We start from the raw sequence: 18,393 nt of genomic DNA, 5'->3' as shown, positions 1-18,393 counted from the left end.
CTTTGTGCCAAGCTACCAGAGGGTAAGCACAGGTTAATTTAAAGTGTGTATCTGACTTACCCTGACTAGGATTGTGGTCCCTACTTTGACAGAGCTCATAACTCTGCCAACTAGAGACCCAATTTATAACAGACATTTTAAACATTTCTTAGAAACATAGACTGCAAAAATCACTCTGATCCTCATATATGCTTTATAATATTCGCGTATAAGGCAATGGTCTTTTTTGAATCACTATGAAGGGGAGTAAGCCAAGCATTCCCGGTTCAGGCGCTGCGACTAGAATACAACCTCACAAGTTAATTTGCCCTTACAATAGCTAACATAATGCACTGGGCGTATGGCTTATGTTGCACAATAGAAGCCACATTTAAAGATATTTTCAAGCTGGAAACCCTTATAACACAAAAAAAGAATAACACTTTCGATGAAAATCTAAAATTGTTTTTAAATGATTTGGAAGGTAAGGATGAATATTTATCCACTTGGACACTGCTCAAATTAAGCTTTGTCTAAAGCACTCTATTCCAAGATAGAGGGCCTGATTTAGATATTGCCGATAACAGTTCGGACATTGAGTTTTCAACTAAAAACCTGTACGCCATCATGACAGTCCTCCTGCCATATTTAGATGTTGACATTCCCATAGACAAAAGCCAGCATTCGAACTGCCCTTTTTGCCAAGAAACACCGCCTGAGTCTGTGGTGGGAGAGAGAAAAGTGGATGCCAGCAGGACCCCAGCCACCCTTTCCGCTGTGCAGATTTGGATGCGCCATACCGCCAAGGAAAAAGTGGCGGTCCCACCTCCACTACTGTTTTGGCGGATTAGGGAAGAAAAAGGGTGAAACTCACCTTTTTTTCCAATCCCACTACTTTGATCGACTGGACCTGACTGGACAACACCTACCATCGATGCTGCCACGACCCAAGGAGAAAACATGACCCCCTTCCCCATCACTGGACTCGAGGGTGGGACACCGCATTGCCAGGGCACGTTGGGTGGGCACTGCACGGGGGTCCAGACCACTGCAGAAATATACATGTCACAGTAATAATTGTGAATTACTGTAACATACATACGTCAGGGATACAATTGTGTCACACTGGTACACACTGGCACAACACACATATTGCATACGTATACAGATGTCATTGTGGTGTAAGTAATTATTGATGCACCACAATGACGGGACATTCACACTTGTCAACGGTGTCCATGTGTGATCATTGCAAGGGGACTTTTACTGGTGAGTTGGTGCCATCTGTTGTACATCTGAGTGTGCATGTGTATGTGCGTGTGTTTGACTGGTTGAGGTGGAGGGAGCTGAAGTGGGTGGTGTGGTTATGTCTGTGTCACTTACCTGTGAGATCGATGTTGTGTATCTTGTGTTGACTTGTGACTTGTGTGGCAGATGTTGTTGTGATGTGTGTAGTTGTGCTTGTATGTGTGTTTGTTTGTGTAGATGGGTTTGTTGTTGTATTGGTAGTTGTGGCTGTGTCATGTGTGGGTGCAGTGTCAATGGTGCGTGTATGTTGTGTCACGGATGTATGTTAATATGTGTTTTCGGCATGTATGGGTTGTGTTGTGTTGGGATTGTAATGGATGATGGTGTGTATGTGGTGTGTTGTGTAGTGTGTAGTGCAGAGGAACACATATGGCTAAGGGACACTGTGTATGTGTGTCACTTAACTCTATTCCATAGCCCCTGCCATTAAACAAAGTCCATTGGGTCCTGCCGCCGTCTCCCTCCGTCAGCAGTCTGTCGCCATACGGTGGGCAAAACACCGTTGACTAGATGTTTTTTTGGGTCTGCCATTGACACAGCTTCGTGGTAAGACCATCAAGATCTAAATCAGGCCCTAAGTCACTTAAGTGACATTAATCATTGCATTAAGTTAAAATTATATAAATCTCTGATGGCTGTTTGAGATAATACATATTTATAAAAGTATTTATCTTTCAACCTAGATCATGGCATTATGCGGATTATATTGTTACTCAGGTTAAGGGTGCTACCACTAAATGCCTATAATTCCACAGGACAGTGTGATTTATGCCAGGCAGGGATTCAAGATTTAATTAATAAATTCGATATATGCCCTGCAGTCTCAGTAGCATGTCATCAATAGATAACTCCTTCATGTTTTACTTTTAACATAGCAATCACAGATGAAGTGCTACATTTTTTAAGGTGTCCACTGAATAAATTTGTGTGTTATAATGTGTTCAAAATTGTAAACTACTTTTTGAAATTGTTTTGAATATTTTATGTATGTGTACACTTGGATTCCTAGCATGATTGTGGTAACTTTATTTTATATCATTGAACCTTGCTGGGGTCTTAATCAATAAAAGCTTTTTGACTTTACTCGTGTAAACTGAAAAAATGGCGTCAACCACAGCTTGGTTGAGAAAAGACTCTCTAACACCCTCACATCACCCTTATTTATAGTTAATGCCGTAGAAGACTCTCCCTTACAAGCTGAAATACCTGGATTTTGGAGAGGTGATGGGAACAGTCTATTCTTGTAAGAAAAGACTACAACCATTCTTAACCTAGCAGTACATAATAACTTAAAAATCAGGAAATAGCACACAATTAAATTTTTCAGAATGATGACAACTATTTAATAGTAAGACACAGAGCTTTAAGGTCCACCTCGTAATTGTTTACCCTCTGCAATTGTTTAATGTGATTGAGTAAGCAGAACATAATAACTCCATACAAGAATAATCCCGTTAATCAGCTTCTAAAGAAGACCGTTGGCCCTTTGATAGAAAAAAAAATTATATCCTGGATCGTCATACGGGGGTTCAGAAGGAACTTTCAATAGTGATGTGGCGGGAAGGCGGGATTCTATTCTGTAGTTCTTATGAAGCACATAGCTACCCGGAGACCTCCAAGCACTAGGACAGGTCCTCATAGTACCAGTTTGTCAATGAGACTAAGAGGTTTAAAGCCAGGTTTTCACAGCCCTACCAAAAATCAGCTGATTGGACAGCTGGTATATTTCCGGGGAAGGGAATTCCAGAGTTTGGAGGCCTGATAAGAAAAAGACCGGCCTCCCCAACCAGATGTTCTAACTCTGGGAAGCTGCAGCAAGCAGAGGTGGGATCTGGGTTTAGATTACTAATGGAGGAGGGAAATTTGTAGAGATCGGAGCTTAATATTTTAGAAATCAAGCCACACGTATCAATAGTAACTAGGCTAAATGATTAGAGGAAAAGTATCATGGTTGAGATCTCATTGGATTTGCATTTTAGAGAGGATTAGAACACATGCCACTAAGTCAGGCTGGGCAGTCTTTAGTTTGTTTCTATGATTCCATATTTATGGCAACACCCGTTAAGGTGTATGCAAGACATTATGCATATCGACATAAATATATAGGAAGAATAAGATAGGTAACTGTGTACCGTGAACCTCTTTTGCCATTGAGGAGTTCTGGTGACATTTATAAAGCAAGTGGCAAGAGGGCCTCCTGGTTTATAAATATCACCATTCAAATTTTAAATGCAAAGCACATTGTAAGGAAATTAAAAACGTTTTCTGAAATAAGATTTTCGTATGTAGTACATTGACACAATAGAGTAGTTTTTACCAAATGTGGATAAAGAAAGAAAATTAAGTGCAACTTGTACGTTTTTGCTGACAGGGCTCTGCATTTATTTTTATTTTCACACAATTGAGGAGAATTCTTTCTTAGCTGCTTATATCAAGAATTGCAAGGGTGCAAGAGTGCAAGGGTGAGCTTGTCAGGGGTGCTGGTAAATGCTCTGAAAGTGCCATTGTCGTTTTGATTCTTTTTATGGGCGAACGCAAAGTGCTCCATCCATAAAGTAATCTCTTTTTGGGCTTCAAACCACGCCCAGGTCATGTCAGACTCTTTCATTGGCTCCTGGGCTTGCTCTTTAAAATTTGCTTGCTTTCATTTGTGAAAGGCATGCATACGTCATGCCTTTTCCGGTGTTTAGCCCGCCGTTCACAGCACCGGTAAACTACTAGAAACATACGAGGCTCGATGTTTTGAGCCTGGTTTCTGGACTACTTTGTCTGTTAATTTTCCCCACATCGCGATCGCGCTGGGGTTTACACAGTGCAATTGTGCTTCGTTTTTTCGTTTTCAATTTCAGCGCAATCGCGCTGCATTGTACATAGGGCGATCGCGCTGTTTTTTTTCTTTTAATTTGTGTGGCAAGAAAAGTTAGGTTAGGAGTTTACAACGCAAATAGCTCCAACTCGAGCAAATGCGAGACCCGTTTCCTTGAAAATGCTTGTTTTAAATCTGCGAGTGAATACAGCACTAAATAATATGGGGAATAAAACACAATTAAGACCTTATTCCAGTGAAATACGTGAAGCTGAAACCACTGGAAAACATTCAATAAGAAGGTTTACCCAAGTGTTCTATATAATGTTTATGGCGCTATCTCTTGATGATATATGCAAAAGACTTTACACATTTTTTTTCTACAAGAGAGCAATAAATCCTATGAGAGTTAAAATGTGAAATGTCACTTTTTTATCCCACCCACCATTACTTTCAACCTCTTTCACAGATCTGCACAGAGCTTGAATGCCGGATCCAGGATAGGTTAACATTTTTTAAATATTTCATGCTGATTCATCAAATTATGCCATACTTGTTAAGAACACATAGCAACAGATATTCAACAAAATCTATAACCTAACCATATGAACAACTTATTTACTTGCTTTAAGGCTTTTTCTGTTGGATACTCTATTTAACTGCCAATTCCACACCTTGTGAACATTACAAGGCACAGGGCGGAATCCAGAAGATTGACTTAGCATAGACTCTGCAACACATGCACTAAAGTGAGGTTCTTTTTTAATATTGTCCACACCCTCAGTTGCAGAGCTCAGTAGTACTGAATTACACCAGTATTTAGCTCTCTAGTATTGGGACCGTTTAGATGGGAAAGAGTTCATTCCAGAGAATAGGACGATGGGACCGATGTGGTTAGATAGAATATCTTCCATAAAGCATTACCAAAACTAAATAACTTTTTCTTCTGATGGATACTTTTAACCACAAATTTCTCACCTTGTAAATCAATACCAAAGCAGTACCTTACATAGTGGTGTGTCTGTGGAATGGCTCAGGCCAAAAAGTACTTTAGGGCCAATCTGTCCTTCCGATCCGGACAGTAGTGCTTGGTGAACATGTGCACTGATACTGTTGCGTAGGCCCTATTTATTCTAATGAGACTACTGGATTTTGAGCGGCAGAATCACCTGCGGTGTGGGAGACTAAGTCTAACCCACTGAGGGTAACACCTGTCACTCCAATCCGGGTTTTGCTCCGGCTAACTAGCAGTGCCTCATCCCCACCAAAGGATGGGGATGATTGGGCAGCAGAGTGCATGACATACTTGGCTTCTAAGGGAAGTCGTGGACACTCAGGTCTCATCTGGTTCTCTCACTTACAATTCAGTCTCATATATAAATGACAAACAGAAGCAGTATATATTTCAATAATAATGAGTTTAATAAAACAACTGCATCTTAGATAGCAAAGCGTGAGCTGCAATAACTAGGACGACACAACATGACAGCATTAGAATTGTGACGAGAAGAGTGAAGCATAAAAACAACGCTATCATATTGTCCTTATTTTCGATGGCTAGGATAGAGCACAGCATGTTAAGCACTAATTCTACCCTTTATGTTCCCCTGGGAAGACATCAACCCCCATACCTGAGCAAAGGCCTGTGGTCTGCGTTAGCATCTGTAGCGAAGCATTTGGCAATCAGCATACAGTTGAGGTTCCCTGGTTGGAATCTGCCTCTAATGTGTAAGAGACAAGGAAGTGGTTTTATAATAACACAGCTGATATTCTGAGAAAGTGTCCCTACATAAGGATGTGTATTTTCTACGAATGTTGGAGACTAAACTTCTACCACATTCACCGGCAATGTACTGTGCTGTAGCCTTGGAAGAAGCACAGAGTGATCAATAATGTCTTGTTTGAGAACAGAGGGCTGACCTAGGCAAAAACAGTTCGATAGATGGAAATAAAACAAGACCGTAAAAATGGTTATTGTAACAATAATAATACAAAGCTGAATAAAATATATCTAGGTTAAAGTGCCCAGGGCCTAGTGTGTTAAAATAACGTGCATGGAGCTATAACTAAAATGGCTACACAACAATACCAATTTTGCAGCCTGACAGATGTACAGGATGGTTATTCCACATGCCATTGCAGTGGTGGCAGCCTTGACGAAATGGGCCATCAACCCTTCCTGTGGATGTTTCTTTGATATGACATTGCTAATCTTAATACAGAGAACTATCAGTCTGGATAAATTCTACTTCAGCACTGCTATACCTTTCATTGCCCCAGAGAACTCCACAAACAGCTACTCATCTAGTCTGTGATCTTTGTACGATCTATGTAGTAGCTAAGCACTCACTTAGGGTCCAGGATATGGAGTCTCTTCCACTTTTGAGGGATAGATTGGACAAAGAACATTGGAAGAGTGCTGGATTGGCTGAGGTGGAAAAGCGTTACAACCTTCGGAAGACAGGCAGCCTTGGTCCTGAGCACCAGCTTGTCTGGAAAGAAAGTGGAGTAAGGCGGCTGAACAGACAGAGCCTGAAACTCTCTCAAAAAACGGGCTAATATTATTTCAATGAGAAAAGGTTTTCTGAGGCCAGAAACAAAGGCCACTGCCATTCAGCAGTTACAAATAGGTGTACATCAGAAATGTAAGGATCAAGTTAAGGTCACACTGTAGCATCCGAAAAGGTTTCAGGGGAAATAAATGGACTGTAGCTTTAAGAAAACACATCACAATAGGTGAACTTAAGAGGGATTGTTGGTCTTGCAATGGCAGAAAAGCCAATAGAGGTGGCATATAACCTTTATCGGTGCCACTACAAGTCCTTGCTGGGCCAAAGACAAAACACAATGTAGCAGATTTGACAGTTTGCCCTGCAATGGGTCTACATCATGGGTACTACACCAGGTCACAAACTTGTCCCACTGTCTTGCGTATGCTGATTTAGGGGAAAGATGCCTCGCTGCTTTGATAACATCCACTATCTTGGAAGAGAGATTAAAAGCAGTCAACTGCTGACACTCAATCTCCACACATGGAGATGTAGATTGCACATGCCTTGGTGCAAGACTGTGCCCTGCACCTGTGCAAAATATTCGCTTGAAGCAGCAGCTTCATCTGAGTTCATGCCCAGAACTTACAGGTACCATATGCTTCTAAACCAATCTGGAGCCACTACGGTGACTTGGGCTAGGCTTTTCCCAACCTTCTTCAGACTTGGGACAGAAGAGGCAGCAGCAAAAATTCATCCAGAAGCCAGTGCTCCACTCTTGGCAGAATGTGTCTCCATGAGGGAGCTGTTTCAGGAATTCCAACGTGCCAAGGTTTTGACACTGAGTTCTTGGCGGTGGCAAAGAGATCCCCCCACTGATGGAAGATGTCTTGCAGCAACTATGGATGTAGCTTGTGGCCCACATTGAACTGCACACAGGGCCTGGAGGTCTGCGGAAAGGGAACATTGAAATAAGTGTTTCTGCATGTCCAACACCCCTATCCAGTCTCCTAGGTACAGGGCAGAAACTAGTCATGGAGAGAACAGGACAGCATCTTAAATTTGTCCTTCTGCAGGAAAAAGTTGAGAGTGCATAAATTTAAGATGGGTGAAATAGGGGGAATAACAGCCAGTTCCGATTTCTAAGGACGGAATCCTCTCTATGGCTCCTCTAGCTAAAACAACACGGACTTCCTGCAGCAAAATGCACAAATGGTCGTCCAAGAACTGCTCTGATGAGGATGGAATAGAAATCAGGATGGAAAGGAATGGCAGGGTGTAATCTTTGTGGACTAACTGTAGGACCCACTTGTCAGAAATTATTACTTTCCATCCGTGGAGAAAATGAGTGATCGTGCCTCCCATAGTGTGCCGCTATTGGCAAAGTAAAGCAGCTTTGAGGTGCCTGCTGGAGGGGATGTGACCTGGAAATTCCCTGCTGGACCTTATGCCACAGCCTCAAAAGGAGTGGGGTACCTGGTGTTGCTGTGGGGGATCTTATTATTGTCTCAACACAAAACCCCTAGCAATGCCTCGAAAGAGGTGAAATTCTTGTGGGTATTGTCTTGCGGGCATAACAGGGCCGAGGGAGGATGTAGTTGCTCTACTATATTTAAAGCGATCCAGGGTGGAGTGAGCTTTCTCATCAAAGAGGCAAGTCCTCTTAAAGACATATCCATAAGTGATGCTTGAACATCATCTGAGTAGATCTCATCCACGTGTCATACGTCAGCACCACACTAGGCAGTCAGTTGTGTCTAGTATAAAGTGAAAACATATTTTTACACATTCTATTTATCCTGACTGGTCTATGATATATTTGCCTGCAATTCTTCTGGGTCTGCCAGAACAGTTTTGGGCACAGTATCCTATTAGGTCTAGGAGTAGTGCCTCAGCAAACAGCTAGCACTGACAGACCTCAGGCCAAGTATGGCAGAAGAGAATATTCTCTTCCTGGAATCCTTCATACTCTTGAACTCCCTATCTGGTGGGGTCATTGGGAATGTGTTTGGGCTTATCCTGCTTGTTTAGGCCTGGATCACCTGGCCTTCTGGAATAGAATGGTGGGTTAAAAAGGCTGGATTGCCTGAAGCCGGTCTGTGGTGACATGCCACTTGTCTGTTGGTTTAAGAGTGAGAGCAAGGTTTCACCCAAGAGCCCATGAGGTTATCAGTGAATGTCTCATTAAAAGGAAGCAGAGGCAGTGATGAGGATTGCCATGATTGCAACACTTCAGTAAGGATGTTTGTTATTACTTCAATTGCAGGAAGTTGCAGGTATAACACCTCAGCCGCCCTTCCAGTGACCATTGCTAAAGACACGGACTTTACAGGAAAACACCAATCATCATATCTGAGCATAAAGGGATTGGCGTCAGAGGGGTGTAGGCACTGAACTAAAATGTAACTTTATATAAAGTTTAGATGGATTTGTTCCTATCAGACTGATTTATGGACTTGATGTCCTACTCCGGAGTCAATATGGCAGGAACCAGTGTGGATTGTGGTACGACGAGGTGAGGAATGTTCTCTAGTTTTGGTGTTAAACCTGAAGATGGTTCAGAAGGCATAACTGCTAGTGAGGGTGGACCTGCTGTTGGTATCCCAGCTGGAGGCCACCATAGATACCTAGGGCCTGAAAGTGCCCTACAGGGAACTGGTAAGTTGCCAAAGAAATGAACCAGGGCACCTTTAAATGTCGCAATCTGTTGTGACATTGCCGATGGACCCGGAAACTCAGGTTACATGGGAAACAGTTGTGGAATCAGTTCCTCAGTAGTGGACTGGGAAAGAAACTGCAGAGAACTTTGATGTCCTTCTGCTTCTCCAAGATGAAAGTGGTGAGGTTGGGACAAGGTGTGCTTGGCCTTCTTGTGCTTTTTTTGACCTGGACTTATCCAAATATTTAGAGTATGAGGAAGATCTGTTGTGGGACCAACCCTTGGGATTGGACTGGATCCTAGTCCTGGACTTCGAGGATAAGTTTCCTTTACGTGACTTCTGGAAATGCTTAGTCATGTACAACTTGACCATGTGATCCTGGGTTGCCTTCACATTGATATGGGCACACTCCCTGCATGACTTTGAGTAGTGGCCCAATCCTAGACACCAGAGACATACCTCTTAGGGAACTGACACAGATATTTATTTGCACCAGTCTCTAAAATATTTAATTCTTTTGGTCTTGGGAGATGGCATCCCCTTGCACACTGAAACATTTCTTTTTTTTAAAAAAAGCTCGTCAACTGATGATGAAAAGGATCTAGCTCCAGAGCCACAATAAAAAGCCATGGAAAGAAATGAACTAACATCAACGCGCATGGTTGGCACCTATGTATTGTTCCAGTCATCACTTCTGGTTTGGAGTGGAGCTGATGAGGAATCACATGACGCCACCTAGTGGTGCACAGGGTTATGCTAAAAACAAATCTTCTGAACCCAGTCTGGCACCTGGTGATATTCACGAGGTGAGGAATCTGTGGTTAGAGATATACCTCAAAGATAAATATAACCCTATATATGTGTTTCAGTTTTTGCTTTCAGTATGCAATTTGATTCCCAAAGTAGTTATGAAAGTGCTGTGGACTTAGAATGTCATATCACAGGGATTGTACAAAAGAGCCCATCAACAATAGGGGCTTATATATTATCAGAAATGGGAATGAATGATCACAAGCGATAAATGAGACTGGTGTGAAATAAATCACGTTTAGCGGATAGGAAAAAGTATTCTAAAAAAATCTGTTTATTAAAAAGTCAGTGGATCTGGATGTCAATAGTCTGAGAGTTGCTTAGTCCAAAAGCCCATTTAGCCACAACAATGAAAAAACAACAATCTCGTTTTTGACTGATGGGCTCTAACACTACAAATATTCCGCCATGGTAACAGCAGCACAGCAATCGGGCTTTCCGGTGCCCAGGTGCCACAATCCCAATCGTAACTCACTCCTGTGGATTCCGTATTAATCACAATATTATGATAATGTACACAAAAGCTTGTAAGGCACATCTTTAAACACAATATATTCTCGTTAGAATCCTACGGCACAAAACAAAAGAGACCACTTCCCTTCTTTCAGGTGGCAGGCTTTCCGTTAATGATTATGGATCAATTATTTTATTAGCCTATAAACATAGAGCCACATATAAAGTACACAGCTTTCCGCCTATAGCTTGGAGCCTGGAATCTCTTAGATGAGACATGAGAATAAAACAAAACCAACCCCCAAATGTCGCCATCCCTCCCCTTTTGTTCACGCGTTCTGTATAGAGATTAGACATCAATCTCTTTGCAGTTCTTTCTTAGCACCTCTGCCGGTCTCTTGTGCCCACGGTTTCCCACCTGCCTGTGGGTGGCCAGTTACATTGACAGCAGTGTCCCTGGAATCCGGAATCAGGTGCTTTAGTACAAGGTATTTGGGGCAAGTCAGTTTGTTGAACTCTGTAGACAGAATATTTATAAAGAGTACCCACAGTTCACAGTAATTCTCTAGTTTGAAATCAGTAGCTGCAGTTTCTGCATGGCCAGTATATGCCACAGCTTAGGTAGTCATGGCATGTGGTTTGGAACCCTGTCTGTGCCCCACTGGGCGAGAATAGCCTGGCGGGCTGCGCCTAGGGCAATAGCCTTTTGCCGGCCCTGCAAAGATTTTAGAGGATGGGTCAGGGAATCAGATAAACACAATAATGTGTAGGGAGGGAAACGTGGGAATTACCTGTCTAAGGCCCTGTCAGTGGCATCCAGAATGTACCCCCATTCATTAATGTTTAAAAGGAGTGCATATACATTTTCATGGGACCTTATTTGTTCTTCTGGGAAGGTAAAAGTAGAGTTAGACAACCTGAATAAATAAGAAAAGAGAAAACGATTATTAGGCAAAAACATGACGTTAGTGTTTTTAAAAAGATGAGACTTTTGGCATGATAAAAGTGAAAAGAAATATTTCAAGTGAATATCCTTATAAAGCCGACAATCAGACTAGGGCTGTGTGGCATGGATACTCTAATGGGAGGGGTTTCTGTACTTGCAGACTTCACCGCCAAAGGTTTTCCCCCTTGTTTTACTCTTCATAAAATTCATAAAATCATTTGCTATGCTCAACACAAGCATTGGAAAAGCCAATAGATCAGGTGTAGGCTACCAGCCTTTTTAGCTTTGTTAAGGATTGTTTGTTTTTTCTTGTTTTTTGCAAAACTTTATTTTGAGGAAGCTACTGGGCAGCTCGAATCTAAAAAAAATAGTGGGTAAAGCAAAAATATTGTTTTAGTCTCCAAAAGGCACCCAGTGCCAATTATCTAGCACCGAAGGGAATACTTAGTGTGTTGATCCGTAGCATCTGCTCCTTATGAAGAGCAGAATGCTGTCACGCACAGCGCATTTAGCCAATGGCTGAAGTCAGCTGACCCACTGCACCATGCTGTATATTGTAGTGGGTGGAAGAAAAATATGAATGACACAATAACACACCAATGGATGAAAAAGTATGGCTGACAGCCCCTATAAGGAAGTAGATTATGCATAGAATTTTAGTAAAATCAAAAGATCTTAGCTAATGCCATACATAAAAATAAAAATATATTTAGTAGGACAATTTCATTTATAAAAACATAAATTTCGACTAGAAAACAGGCTACATATAATTTTTCCTTAATCCTCAAATAGCCGCTAAAGGGGAGTCAGTTGTAGGATACAAAATGGATAATTTCACCAAAATACAACAATTTACACAAGTCTCCCTGAAATGGTAGAGAAGGAAAATAACCAGTAGGCAGCTTGTCAGCGTAGACATTGAATGAAATTGTACAGTGCATTGTTATTAGTACAGAAACTCAGTCTATTGTACTTCAGTTTATACTTTTGTTCTGAACCTAATCGGCTACATGGTCTGAAGCAGAGCGAATGTTCCTAGCCCCGGAGGATCATGCCACAGAGATTTGCTATATTCAGATTCTTGTGTTATAGCTCCTTGAGAGATTCCAAAGTTTAAAAGCATCATCCTCAAACAGATATGTGTCAACAAGAACAGGTGTCATTTAAAGAAAGTTTAAAAAAAGAAGTAATGGAAATGTCTGCATTGCAAGCGGCATAGTGGAAGACCAACAGTATAAAATTCTATGGTATAAAATTTTCAATATTATGGAATTCTCAGATTTCAGCCCTGGTCAACATGTCAAAAAAGTCTGGTTAGCAAAAATGACTACCTAACTCCCTGTCGGTCTTAACAATTCCTAGCATCTAGAACCCTCAATACAATAATCATGCCCTTTAGTCCAGTCGAGTGTGAGAAGTCAAACTAAGTGGATGTAATGAAAAAGAAAACTATTACTAAAAGCAAAATATTTCTTCAGTTTTTCCACGCAGGACAACAAGTACCAACAAGGCACAGAACCCATCCTAACTTTTATTTTGGACGCAAGTACAGCTTTTTAGTGAGCATGGACGCAAAGCAGGGCATCTGCTTCTTTCCGTTTATCTCAATGTCATCTGGTGCATGCACTCGACGGACAGACACCTTCCGGTTCACCAAGGTCAGTATTTCAAGCATTTCTAGGGAGGAGCCATATTTTTGCAGTGTGTCACACAGATCTTGAATGAACCAAGAGCCTTTACGTGCGTTACGAACTGCGAAGTATCCTGGAAGAAAACATAAAATAAGAGGGTTACAGAGAGGTGCTAAGAAGTGGTGTAATGCTTTACCAATGCCAGTTTCAAAAGAAGTAATAATCAATATTCCCAGATTCTGTTGTAGGAATCCTGTAATTATGTCAGCTGACGTTTTTAGTAAATAGATAATCTGCCTGAATAATACTGAAATAATGCAATCGTAGGCTGAAGCAAACATTTTAAAGCATAAATCAAATTTCTATTGTTAGCAAATATGTGAAACTGCAAAAGAAATTGCAATCATTGGCCCTAGTTCACTGATAATTATGTGCAAAGCAATCAAAAATACTATCTAGAATTGCCAATGGGTATTGTAGGAGACCTCTACTTTAAGTGTCTAAGGGTGTCCCACTTATTTTGGGGTACAACACCAGTGAATTCAATGGAGATACAAAGAGGCGTTGACTCTGCGCTGGGGCAAGTAATTTGTTTCAGGGCAAACAAATGACTCTTTGGATTTGTCATGTTTTGAAATGGAGAATGAGCCAAGGGATGGCTACTCCCTTGTATTCAAAGTTAAATAAGAGGTATGCTCTAGCTTTCAAGGTGATTTTATAATAAAGCAAGAACAACTCACTGATAACAGCAAAAAGTAATATATCGTAATGGACTACCCCTCATATTTACTCAACTTTTCATGCCAAACTCAAGCTTGTGGAAAGCAGACCCAATCCTGTTTTCCCTTTGCATTTTACAGTTCAAGTCCTGTTAATCCCAATATAATGTCAGTATCAACATGCAAAGATAACATTTGCTACACTAGCGCCATCATTAACCTATGATAATCAACAGGCCCACCAAATGGATTCAAAACACAACCTGTGTTCTTTTCACTGCTCTTCAGATGCACCCAGTAGTTAAAGGTGAAATGCAAATGGTCATATAGCATTCCCAGTGTGTATCTGTATTCTGTTCTACTTTCTGGATTTTTCATTAAATGGGCAGCAGACCAGCATTTCACTCATTTCCTGCCTCCTTCAGACGTACTCAGGCACAACCCCTACACTTGTATTAGCGGGCTACCTCTACGCTGGATGTCAACAGGGCCCTGCAGAAAAATACATCCTTGTGTGAAGTGGAAAAGGCTGTTTGTGTGCGGAGATAGACACCCTTTTGCAAATTCCTACCAGAGGCCAGAATACAGTGACCAAAACTCTGTGAACTTAAATTATTGGTAAATGCTAGTGTTTTGTGCCCAATACAAGCAATGGCTATGCTGAGCACAGCATGACAAGTGATGTAAATAATTTAGGCACTAAGATCACAAACAGATCCATTCAGTGAGGCTAAGCACTGACCATGTATCCTCATTTCGTTTAGCTCAGCCAATCAGACCACATTTGTGCTTGCACTGCATGCAACCGGATTGAAATAAATGAATAAATCAGCTGACCACACAGCTCAAAGTGCATTAAAAAAGTATGGGAACAATGACGCTACATGCAATGCGGCAGGGTTAAATGTGTGGCTAAAAAAAACAAAATATTCTCTTTCAGGTAGCTACATACATAATAACTCATGCCTTCAACGAAAAAATAGAAAAGTTAAGTTAATCACTGTATATTATGAAACCTCTATTAGTTAATGCACTGAAAGGTCTGTCTGTAACCAAAAAGCTACAGAAAGAAATCTTCATTGGTGCAATGGAGAATTATGTGTTGTGCAAATGTAAGCCATTAGGTTAAACTTGCATTACAGGCAGTATAAGATGGACTGCTACCAAATGTGAAAAAAGGTTTCAGTTAAAATGGTTTAAGTAATACCCAAACGGAATGATTTATTTTTATTTAACTGTCCTGCAAAGCACACACTGCACAACTCAGCTGGTAACCCCCTTGCATTACGAGTCAAAAACAATAACTCTTTGTCAACATCAACCTTCATGTGATTCCATCCAGTGCTTAATTTGTGCTTGTTGTTTTCTGAGGTCCGGCACTCTTTTTTTCTGCCTGAAGCATTTACTGCGAGCAAAAGACACATATAGGATAGACAAAGGAAGGAAAAAATGAAAAAAGTGTCAGAAAGGGAGAGAGCAGAAAGCTGCAGGAGTGTGGTGAAATGTCAGGGACTGGCTTAAAATGGATTAAAGAGGCCAGACATGGCCTCAGGATTACTCTGCCTTAGTATTCCATGTTTGCACATTTAATTGCAGCAGCCACGTGTTTAAGAGGAGAGCTTTGGATACCAGCACGTTTTTATTTACAAATTAAGTACTGGCAATGCCACCCTGGATGCCACTCACTCTTATTCAATCCTGTCATGCTTTAGATCCACTGCACTCTCAATCCACAATTAGCCCCTGAATATTAAAAATAAGGAATACATCTACTCGCAAGTCACCAATTGAAGCACACTTACCCTGTCTTTTGCAGCTGCGCACCAACCGGCCACACGTCAGTTTAGGGAGGGGCCATAGGTAGCGCCTAAACAACAGGAAGAGGCCAGAGGGGTGTCTCCACTCTCCCATGCCCCAATCTCTCACTCTGGGGCTGGCATTAATTCGGGGTCCGAGTGCACAACCGAAGAGACTGGTCCAGGTGGGCACACCACCACACATGTGCAGGCTGAGGCTTGCGGCGGGGCCCACGCAGAGAAGAGTGAGTGAGAAAGAGGAGGGCCCACCCAAACACACACACACACACCAGACACCACCACATACGCAGTCAGTGTGCACTCGCGCCCACCCACGCAGCATTTTAAATACAGCTGCAGGGGCAGGCCAATAAATTTTGACAGGACCGTCAATTGGTAGTACTTTTGCGTGCTACTAGATTGACCGCCTTCTGCCCCAACAACAAGTCAAAATCAATTTCCACCACAGGACACAACGACTCACTCGACTCAGTCACTCATTGGAGTGATGCACCGCATGTGAGTCGTGACCCCAACCACCCCAACAACTTCACTGCGTCAGGCACCACAGCTGTGCTGCCGCACAGGCAGACTCAGCGGCGGCACGCTGCGCAGGCGCACTGAGTCTGTGTCGTCAGAGTCAGACTCGGAGTCGGAGTCGTCCTCTCTGTCAGTTCAAGTTCATGCATGCATCATGGACCATGATGATGCATGAACTTGCACTGACTGTGAGTGACGAGTCGGACTCGGCAGCGGTGTGAGGTGGAGGCGCCGCCCCAGGTAAAAAAAATCCTCACAACATGTTCACACAAGCCCAAAAGATAGTCACCCGCCAGTTGACTATTTTCTCACACAAATGGAAAATATTTTGCCCATTTGTGCAGGAAATAGCCCAATCTGGCAACACTGGCTGTCTGTCCCCGGAGACATTGGGGGGAGGTAGCACAGTCCAGATGACTGGGCTGTGTTTAGGCTACATCCAGTAAAGGATGTAGCCCAAGGGTTATATAGCCAGCCATTTCACAGGGCTAGCCACCATTTTGTGTGGGAACACACGGTAGCAGCCCTGTTAGTTGGTCTGGTAGGAATTTCAGTCGGACATTTAGCTAGGCAGTCAGGGCCTAGTGAGCTACAGAGAGGGCAAAGAAGATATTAAGGAGGCAGTGCAGCGCGCAAGGATGTCATCGGCAGATGACAAAGTAAAGGAGGTCATGAGGCTGCTGGCGGAGGCCGGTCACCTTGATTTGTTAGTGAGCGGTGCAGCAGGGCCTCATCTAACGAGGTGCATGTCAAGTGGGGCGGTGGTGGGGGCCGCCTGCGAGTGTGGGAGCGACCAGGGCCAAAGGCAAGGGGAAGGGGAGGGGCCACAGGGTAGAAGCGGCAGGCGATCTGGGTGGGGGTGGGACAGCGGGACATCACTGAGGGTACCAAGGAAGGGAAGGGTGGGTGCAAAGGCATATCCAGCCCTCGAGGGCCGCAATGGAGGGGGAAGTAATTTAGGCCCTGCAGCAGGAGCTAGGGTAGCTGGTAAAAGGTGCTCCAGGGAGTGAGGACCATGCAAGGGCCCAGGGCATAACATGGCTAGGCTGGCGCCTGAAGAGCGAGAAGACCAGGGTAGACCTGCTGCACCAGGGCCAGATAAGGGGTGCTATACGAAGCCAAAAGGGAGTCAGGCAGAGATGGAACAAGAGGAGGAGTTAGTCCTGGGGAAGCAGAGCCCAAATAGGACAGGGTGGGCAGAGGCTTGGGTGGCATATAGGAGAAGGTGGGGAAGAACAGGAGTGGGGGCAGGGAAACACAGATGATTACTTGGGGGAGGGTGGCATGAGTTGGAAGGGAAGCAGGCCGAGCACGTCCATGGCGGTGCAAGTGAAAGCAATGCCGTGGAGAGAAGATGAGGAAGAAGGGAGTGCAAGGGAAGGCAGCAGGTGTCCTCCTAGATATGTATATAGGCAGGGGAGGTTTCTGGGGCAGAGTAAGGGGGGTAGCGGGAGACCTAGGTGAGCGTTGTCCAAGACAGGTGGAAGGGGTACAGGGCTACTGTTAGACCTGACAGCCTTAGGGTGGTCACCCCTAACTTTTTGCCTGCCTCCCTCCACTTTTTGGACACTGTTTTTGCTGGCTTTTAGACTCTGCATACTTTACCACTGCTAACCAGTGCTAAAGTGCATATGCTCTCTCCCTTTAAACATGGTAACCTTGGATCATACCCAATTGGACTATTCAATCTACTTATAAGTCCCTAGTAATGTGCACTATATGTGCCTAGGGCCTGTGGATTAAATGCTACTAGTGGGCCTGCAGCACTGGTTGTGCAACCCACATAAGTAGCCCCTTTACCTTGTCTCAGGCCTGCCATTGCAAGGCATGTGTGTGCAGTTTCACTGTCACCTCGACTTGGCATTTAAAAGTACTTGCCAAGCCTAAGCCTCCCCTTTCTCTACATATAGGTCACCTCTAATGGGTGCCCTAGGTAACCCCTAGGGCAGGGTGCTGTGTGGGTGAAAGGCAGGACATGTACTTGTGTAGTTTACATGTCCTGGTAGTGTAAAACTCCTAAATTCGTTTTTACACTACTGTGAGGCCTGCTCCCGTCGTAGGCTAACATTGGGGCTGCCCTCATACATTATTGAAGTGGTAGCTGCTGATCTGAAAGGAGTAGGAAGGTCATATTTAGTATGGCCAGAATGGTAATACAAAATCCTGCTGACTGGTGAAGTTGGATTTAATATTACTATTCTAGAAATGCCACTTTTAGAAAGCACTTCTTTGCACTTAAATCTTTCTGTGCCTTAC

General features: G+C 43.1%; 1 protein-coding gene across 1 annotated transcript in view; it reads right to left on the bottom strand.

Annotated features, from left to right (window-relative positions):
* Positions 1 to 10,298: 10,298 nt before the first annotated feature.
* LOC138301046 (caspase-6-like) overlaps positions 10,299 to 18,393 on the bottom strand; it is a 108,249-nt gene continuing 100,154 nt past the window's right edge. The window contains exon 8 of the mRNA XM_069241087.1: positions 10,299 to 13,215. Coding sequence (XP_069097188.1) covers positions 12,983 to 13,215 — 233 coding nt within the window. The 3' untranslated portion in view covers positions 10,299 to 12,982. The remainder of the gene's footprint in view (positions 13,216 to 18,393) is intronic.

This window comes from Pleurodeles waltl, chromosome 1_2 (assembly GCF_031143425.1).
Source record: "Pleurodeles waltl isolate 20211129_DDA chromosome 1_2, aPleWal1.hap1.20221129, whole genome shotgun sequence".
Taxonomy (NCBI): Eukaryota; Metazoa; Chordata; class Amphibia; order Caudata; family Salamandridae; genus Pleurodeles; species Pleurodeles waltl.
This window is presented reverse-complemented; position numbering and strand designations above follow the sequence as displayed.